General features: G+C 40.9%; 1 protein-coding gene across 6 annotated transcripts in view; it reads right to left on the bottom strand.

The window, feature by feature from the left end:
• The window catches only part of LOC111963773 (ral guanine nucleotide dissociation stimulator), a 104342-nt gene that overhangs the window by 66114 nt on the left and 29090 nt on the right, over positions 1–9138 (bottom strand). For 4 of the 6 annotated variants that reach the window (XM_023987269.3, XM_023987271.3, XM_023987273.3 and 1 more), the window contains exon 1: positions 3804–4188. The exons of 1 other annotated variant lie outside the window; for it this stretch is intronic. In XM_023987269.3, coding sequence (XP_023843037.1) covers positions 3804–3995 — 192 coding nt within the window. In that variant the 5' untranslated portion in view covers positions 3996–4188. Of the gene's footprint in view, positions 1–3803; positions 4189–9138 lie in introns of those variants that run through there. One more of the 6 variants, XM_023987270.3, reaches the window with a different exon arrangement.

Genomic DNA, 9138 nt, shown 5'->3' with positions numbered 1-9138 from the left:
ACAGGATGGCTATCGTACGAGGTGCAGTGATCTGTGAGCTGCTCTGACTGCTGTGGCTTAAAGTTAGTGAGGGAGATATGAGTCTCCAGCTTCAGTGATTTTTGCAGTTCGTTCCAGTCATGTGGCAGGCAGAGAACTGGAGGAAAGGCGGCCAAAGGAGGAATTGGCTTGGAGGGTGACCAGAGAGATATACCTGCTGGAGCGCGTGCTACAGGTAGGTGCTGCTATGGTGACCAGCGAGCTGAGATAAGGGGGGACTTTACCTAGCAAAGACTTATAAATGACCTGGAGCCAGTGTGGTTGGCGACGAATATGAAGCGAGGGCCAGCCAACGAGACATACAGGTCGCAGTGGTGGGTAGTATATGGCTTTGGTGACAGAACGGATGGCACTGTGATTAGACTGCATCCAATTTGCTGAGTAGAGTGTTGGAGGCTATTTTGTAAATTACATCACCAAGTCGAGGATCGTAGGATAGTCAGTTTTACAAGGGTATGTTTGGCAGCATGAGTGAAGAGCTTTGTTGCGAATAGGAAGCCGATTCTAGATTTATTTTGATTGAAATAGCCCATCCAACTACCTCATCCCCCATACTGTTATTTATTTTGCTCCTTTGCACCCCAGTATCTCTACTTGCACACTCATCTTCTGCACATCTATCACTCCAGTGTTTAATTGCTATATTGTAATTATCTCGCCACTATGGCCTATTCATTGCCTTACCTCCCTTATCCTACCTCATTTGCACACACTGTATATTGACCTTTTCTATTGTATTATTAAATGCATGTTTGTTTATTCCATGTGTAACTCTTTGTTGTTGTTTGTGTTGCACTGGCCAGGTCGCAGTTGTAAATGAGATCTTGTTCTCAACTAGCCTACCTGGTTAAATAAAGGTGAAATAAAATGTAATTATTACTATTTATTTTTTTAAATCATGTACATAATTAATATGTTGTACTGTAAATATGTAGCCATTTAAAAAATCTGATGTTTCATGGTGGAAAGTTTGAAATCATGCCATGAATAAGATCATTTTATATATGGAATAAATCATTACATTTACATTTGAGTCATTTAGCAGACACTCTTAACCAGAACGACTTACCGTTAGTGCATTCATCTTAATATAGCTAGGTGGGACAACCATATTATCACTGTCACACCCTGATCTGTTTCACCTGTCTTTGTGCTTGTCTCCACCCCCCTCCAGGTGTCGCCCATCTTTCTCATTATCCCCAGTGTATTTATACCTGTTCTCTGTTTGTCTGTTGCCAGTTCTTTTTGTTTCGTCAAGCCTACCGGAGTTTTTCCTGTGCTTCTGTCTTTCTCTAGTTCCTGTTTTCTAGTTTTCCCGGTTTTGACCATTCTGCCTGTCACACCACCCTGGATTACTGACCTCTGCCTGCCCTGCCCCTGATTTATTCCATATATAAAATGATCTTATTCGTGGAATGATTTCAAACTTTCCACCATGATACATCTGGGGCTGTGCTGTGAAATTATTTTAAGATACTCTTTGTCCTAGCTTCAGGGGGAAGCTGGTTCCACCGTTGGGTTGCCAGGACAGAAGAGCTTGGACTGGGCTGAGCGGGAGCTGCCCTCATGTAGGGGTGGGAGGGCCAAGAGACCAGAGGTGGCACCCATGAGTGAAAAGCAGAAATGACAAGTATAGCACATATAAAGTATTGTGTACCCTACAGGTTATCTCTGTTACTTCACTTACTACTTCACTTACTAAAGTATATCGAACAGGGGAGGAGCTCTGATATCCGTTCAGACCCCAGTCCTACCCACTTACAGTTTACAGAACATTTGCTATTTTAATATTTCTTCAGTAGGTTTCCTCAAGGAGAAAGCCCCCACTTATATGTCAAAGATAATAAAACAAAAACACTATAGTAAATGCTACAGTAATTTCTGCAAAAACACTACAATACAACAATGTTCACTACAACACTACAATAAATACTACAGTATATTACAATAATGTTCACTACAACACTACAATAAATACTACAGTATACTACAATAATGTTCGCTACAACACTACACTAAATACTACAGTATACTACAATAATGTTCGCTACAACACCACAATAAATACTACAGTATACTACAATAATGTTCGCTACAACACTACAATAAATACTACAGTATGCTACAATAATGCTCGCTATAACAATACAATAAATACTACAATATACTACAGTCATGACCACAACAATACTACAGTGAATACTATAATATATAAATATAGTAATACTCCAGTATTTATTCCATATCAAATCAAATGTTATTGGTCACATACACATGGTTAGGAGATGTTAATGCGAGTGTAGCGAAATGCTTGTGCTTCTAGTTCCGACCATGCAGTAATATCTAACAAGTAATCTAACAATTTCACGACAACTACCTTATACACACAAGTGTAAAGGAATGAATAATAATATGTACATGTACATATATGGATGAGCGATGGCCGTGCAGCATAGGCAAGATGCAGTAGATGGTATAGAGTACAGTATATACATATAAGATGAGTAATGTAGGGTATGTAAACATTATATAAATTGGCATTGTTTTAAGTGACTAGTGATACATTTATTACATCAAATTTTGTATTATTAAAGTGGCTAGAGATGAGTCAGTATGTTGGGCAGCAGCCACTCAATGTTAGTGATGGCTGTTTAACAGTCTGATGGCCTTGGCCCATAGCTTACTATAGTATTCTTTCATGTGGTTACCCATGGCATTCACAAACGTTCACATGCACACTACAATACACACAAGCCTAACACACTTAAACTCACACAAAATGTGTCACACACTAAAACGATTAGGCCCACACATGGCAGCAACAAATATAAATAAAGATGAGTTGATACTGACCCAAATGTAAAAGCCAACCTGAAAAAAAAGCTTGTGTCTACTAGCTGTACTAGACGAGACAGAATAAACCCTTGTCACCTTCACAAACAGAGACAGACAGAATCTCAGGACCAAAGAGACCTTATGACATAGCCTATAACCTATGGCATCTCCAATGAGGTAGTGTGTTATTTGGTAAGTAGAACACACACTGCTTGGACAGCAATCGACACGGTGACCCATTGGAATCCAATTGAATCAATTACTTCTACTGGTTCACTGGCACAGTTTTAAAAGCTGCCTCGTGCCATTTGGATGGGAAAAGAACTAGTGACCGGTGTTTGTTCCATATAAAAATAAGTGTTTTATTCAAATCAAATTGATGATGGCTCAAACGCATGTTACCTTGTCCTCCAATCATGGATGATTAATATGACTGATTAATGCAATTTATTAATCATAGCATTATTTTAGTAATGTTAGGTAATTTGCAGAGATCATAACAGTTCTAGTTGAGTGTCTATACATTATGGACTATTGTAGTTTCATCACATGACTTGTACTAAAACATTACTTGTACAGCATGTTATTTGCAAAAGTCAAAAGTTAAATAAAAATAATAAAAACTGCCTATATTATGAAACTGGTTTCATGTTTATTCTTCATCAATAAAGCATGTATATTTCACAACGTGCCTTGAAACATTTTGGAAAGAAATGGGCTACTAAAACGATGTTGCGGAATTTTAAAAGGACATGAGCACTTAAATGTATTGAACTTGAGTAACTGTGTCATTGACTCTAAGGCCATTCTTGCTTATCGATCAGATGTCGCAGATTCGACAGCAGACCCGTCACTAGACGCATGAATGAACCACACAAATGTACAGTGCGCCCAGCGCGCAGTGAACAAATTACTGGTGATTTCCTTACCTCCAACAGCGGAAGGTCGGGGTCCAATTGGGTGAAGCTATGCAGGACAACCGGGCTCACATTCTCGGCGACCTCTAGTTTCACGCCGTCCCAGATGTTGCGAATCCTCCAGGTGCTGGCATCGAACATCACATCAGGGGAACCCAGCTTGATTATGCGCCCCTCGCACTGAGCTACCGTTAGATAAACCATTGGTGTCGTCCGTCTGTATTGCTACAACGGCAACATTGTTACGAAGCCCACACCGCGGTAGTCTTCCATCGTGTCATACGGTTAAAGGCAAGCAGAACACCCGGGTGAATGTAGGCTACAAACCGATTTGTCTGCTGCGGGAAGCGAGGACAGGGTTAGCCTGGAAAGGTCCTCCACAGATCCTCCCCCGACGCAGGAAGCCTGCCCCCTCTTGAGTTGTTTTGACTGATGTCACGTCTATGCTAATATTGCAAATATTTGCAAGAGAACTTGCTAACCAACAATTGTAACAATGTATTTGAGAGACAAGTGTTCATTGTGCAACTATTTGTTTTCAATAAATATTGGAGACCAAATATAGTTTACAAGTTATCAAGAAACAATCCAACCCCGGCTGTTTTGCCCCACAGTTGCGCAAGCATAGCATTGAAGCATATTTACTCTGGGCCTGCTTAAAGGCAATGTTTGAAAAACCGTCTTTCACAGTGTATAATTACACTGTGAAAGTGAAATACAAAACAGAAAGAAACAAACTCATTTGTGTCTCGAGTTGCCCCCACACATATCCATAGCAACATCTTGGCTGCTCCACTTTCTACATCTGTTTTGCGTTATGCGTGGACTGAGCAGGCCGACTCACTGCCAGTAAGCACAGGCTGAAAACCAGGGTTGAGTAGTAGTGAACTAAACTCAGCAAAAAAAGAAACGTCCTCTCACTGTCAGCTGTGTTTATTTTCAGCAAACTTAACATGTGTAAATATTTGTATGAACATAACAAGATTCAACAACTGGGACAAACTGAACAAGTTCCACAGACATTTGACTAACAGAAATGGAATAATGTGTCCCTGAACAAAGGGGGGGTCACAATCAAAAGTAACAGTCAGTAACTGGTGTGGCCACCAGCTGCTTTAAGTACTGCAGTGCATCTCTTCCTCATGGACTGCACCCGATTTGCCAGTTCTTACTGTGAAATGTCACCCCACTCTTCCACCAAGGCACCTGCAAGTTCCTGGACATTTCTGGGGGGAAATGGCCCAAGCCCTCACCCTCCGATCCAACAGGTCCCAGGCGTGCTCAATGGGATTGAGATCTGTGCTCTTCACTGGCCATGGCAGAACACTGACATTACTGTCTTGCAGGAAATCACGCACAGAACGAGCAGTATGGCTGGTGGCATTGTCATGCTGGAGGATCATGTCAGGATGAGCCTGCAGGAAGGGTACCACATGAGGGAGGAGGGTGTCTTCCCTGTAATGCACAGCGTTGAGATTGCCTGCAATGACAACAAGCTCAGTCCGATGATGCTGTGACACACTGCCCCAGACCATGACGGACCCTCCACCTCGAAATCGATCCCGCTCCAGAGTACAGGCCTCGGTGTAACGCTCATTCCTTCGATGATAAACGCGAATCCGACCATCACCCCTGGTGATACAAAACCGTGACTCGTCAGTGTAGAGAACTTTTTGCCAGTCCTGTCTGGTCCAGAGTCGGTGGGTTTGTGCCCATAGGCAGCGTTGTTGTCTGGTGATGTCTGGTGAGGACCTGCCTTACAACAGGCCTACAAGCCCTCAGTCCAGCCTCTCTCAGCCTATTGCAGACAGTCTGAGCACTGATGGAGGGATTGTGCGTTCCTGGTGTAACTCGGGCAGTTGTTGTTGCCATCCTGTACCTGTCCCGCAGGTGTGATGTTCGGATGTACCGATCCTGTGCAGGTGTTGTTACACGTGGTCTGCCACCGCGAGGACGATCAGCTGTCCGTCCTTTCTCCCTGTAGCGCTGTCTTAGGCGTCTCACAGTACGGACATTGCAATTTATTGCCTTGGCCACATCTACAGTACTCATGTCTCCTTGCAGCATGCCTAAGGCACGTTTACACAGATGAGCAGGAACCCTGGGTATCTTTCTTATGGTGTTTTTCAGAGTCAGTAGAAAGGCCTCTTTAGTGTCCTAAGTTTTCATAACTGACACCTTAATTGCCTACCGTCTGTAAGCTGCTAGTGTCTTAACGACTGTTCCACAGGTGCATGTTCATGAATTGTTTATGGTTCATTGAACAAGCATGGGAAACAGTGTTTAAACCCTTTACAATAAAGATCTGTTTAGTTATTTGAATTTTTATGAATTATCTTTGAAAGACAGGGTCCTGAAAAAGGGACGTTTCTTTTTTTGCTGAGTTTATATGTAGTTCAACTAGTAATTTAACAACATTTTGCAGAACCTTGGTGGTAATTGAACTAAATTCAAATCTAGGCAGTGTTTTCAGTAGTAATAACTTTTTTTGCCATGTAAGCGGTGTACATAATTACTGGATGCTACTTTTTTTTGCAAAAATAAAATATGGATGAAGTACGCAATAATTTATTTTCTATTTCGGAATCAGATTTGCCTAATTTCACTTTAAATATATTTTGTGTTTAATAGACTAAATTACAAATTCTGTTAATTTTACACCAAAGTGATCTGTTCTTGCAATTTGTTGTCTATGACATTTCAGATTGACTTATGACAATTTTGTCGTGAACTACTTTTTCAAAGTAACTTTAAGTTAAGTGAACTATATTGTTCATAGGGGTAGCTTTAGTTGAGCTACTTTCAGTGTGAAGAAATTCGTAGCTTGGTAAACTATCTTTTCAGAGTAGCTTCCAACACTGCTGAAAATAAATTTAGAGAGGCTGAGGAATGTGACGAAAGAGAAGGGAGAGGAGAGGAGGGGGAAAGGGGGTTTGGTGACGGAGGACGTTGGGGTCCTGCTGTCTACAGTGAAAAACTGAGGTCATGAGTGGGTTTCTAAGTGAGTATGAGATTGTACTTTTGCAGAAATGTGAATGTCTTATTGTAATGAAACATGTAATAGACAGTGTTTTCAGAAAGTACACAGAGACACAACGCTGTCTCGGAGCTCCACGGACAATTTCTTCGACCTCATGGCTTGGTTTTTGCTCTGACATGCACTGTCAACTGTGGGACCTTCTATAGAAAGGTGTGTGCCTTTCCAAATCATGTTCAATCAATTGAATTTAGCAGAGGTGGACTCCAATCAAGTTGTAGAAACATCTCAAGGATGATCAATGGAAACAGGATACACCTAAGCTCAATTTCAAGTCTCATAGCAAAGGGTCTGAATACTTACGTAAATGTGATATTTACGTTTTTTGCAACAATTTCTAAAACCTGTTTTTGGTTTGTCATTATGGGGTATTGTGTGTAGATTGATGAGGGGAGAAAAAAACTATTTCATCCATTTTATAAAAAGGCTGTAAAGCAGGGGCGCAACTTTCACTGGGGACGTGGGGGACATGACCCCCTAAATTGTAAAATTGCATTTTTGTCCCCCCCAGTTTTATCATTGGAATGTGATAGAAAACGAGGCACTGGTGTGCTTTAGGACCACGTGGACACCTCCGAGCGGTCGGGTAGGCTGTTTGGAGTGTTTATCCAACTGAATAAAGAAAATATATGAAAAGATTATAATAATTCCCCCCCCCCACTTCTAAACCAAAGTTGCGCCCCTGCTGTAACGTAACAAAATGTGGGAAAAGTCAAGGGGTCTGAATACTTCCGATGCACTGTATGTATTTATTGTATGTGTGTGTGTGTGCGCACACACACCTGAGAAAAAGCGTTTATACTCCTTTTGACTTTCCCTGCTTGTTCCAATAGGCAATCGCTGTAGAACATTTTTGCAGCAGATTTAAGTTTACTATTGGCAGGGGGATGACTTCAATAACATCAAATCACGGGTGAGTAGTCCACAGCCCCCTGCACCCTTACATGAGAGATGAGTGGTACGATGGCACACTGCCCTTGCGATCACTCAAGTCATGTCAACTCAGCCACTGCACTAAGTGACAACCCAGTGTACAGTATATGACTTCCTTGTTTTTTGGTCAAACGGACCGGAAACTAGAAGAGGAAGAGAGGCCAGACAGAGAGATGAAAATGAGGGGAGGGAAGCAGTGGTGTAAAGGACTTAGATATGGGTGTCCTTTTAGATGAAAATGTAAAAAAAGGATCTGATCTTAAGTAAAAATAATTTAAAGTACTACTTATTAAGACATTTTTGGGGTATCTGTACTTTACTTTACTGTTCATATTTTTTGACTACTTTTACTTCACTACATTCCTAAAGAAAATGATGTACTTTTTACTCCATACATTTTCCCTGACACCCAAAAGTACTCGTTACATTTTGAATGCTTAGCAGGACAAAAAATAAATAAATTCACACTTATCACACACTTATCAAGAGAACTTGATCTGGCGGATTCACTGAACACATGCTTTGTTTGTAAATTATGTGTGAGTGTTGGAGTGTGCCCCTGGCTATCCGTAAATAAAATAAAATAAAGAAAATGGTGCTGGTTTGCTTAATATAAGGAATGTGAAATGATTTATACTTTCACATTTGATACTTAAGTATATTTAAAACCAAATACTTTTAGACTTTTACTCAAGTAGTATTTTACTGGGTGACTTTCACTTTTACTTGAGTCGTTTTCTATTAAGGTATCTTTACTTTTACTCAAGTATGAGATTTGGGTACTTTTTCCACCACTGGTCTGTGGAGGCTTATTATTGCCCATATTTTGACTCTTCGGCATTTTCGACGGTAACCTGCAGGTAAGGTTCAGAAACGAATTATGGGATGCCATTTTATTAGTTTGTCTGGCTTTTTTGTGATCCCAGAATATAAAATGATCATTGGAGCAGAAATAGCTCGTGTACTACTTGAGGGTAGCTTTTAACCAAAGATTCTCAAGCACGTTACATAATAGTGTGGGCCGTGGCTATCAACCTTAGCCATCACCGATGGACGAAGCACTGCAGAGATTTCCTCTTATTTTCTGCTCGTCAGACATCAGTGTTGCGTTACAGATGAGAGAAATGTATTTGAAAATAGCACGCATACACAAAAAGCCAGATTCCCAAACGCAGATTAAGACAGATTAATTCCTGGTCTAAAAACCACTTTTAATGGAGATTCTTAATTTTCATCCGGGAAACCTTTCCAAAGAGTACAGACATAGTTGTACAGTGTAGGAAATGGCAATGGAAGAGCATTTCTCCCCGTGTCACCTCTCTTTTCTAATTACGACACAGCTACTCAAATCGAATGGAATCCAGGCATAGCTCACCA

The sequence above is a fragment of the Salvelinus sp. IW2-2015 genome, linkage group LG5, assembly GCF_002910315.2.
Source record: "Salvelinus sp. IW2-2015 linkage group LG5, ASM291031v2, whole genome shotgun sequence".
Classification (NCBI taxonomy): domain Eukaryota; kingdom Metazoa; phylum Chordata; class Actinopteri; order Salmoniformes; family Salmonidae; genus Salvelinus; species Salvelinus sp. IW2-2015.
This window is presented reverse-complemented; position numbering and strand designations above follow the sequence as displayed.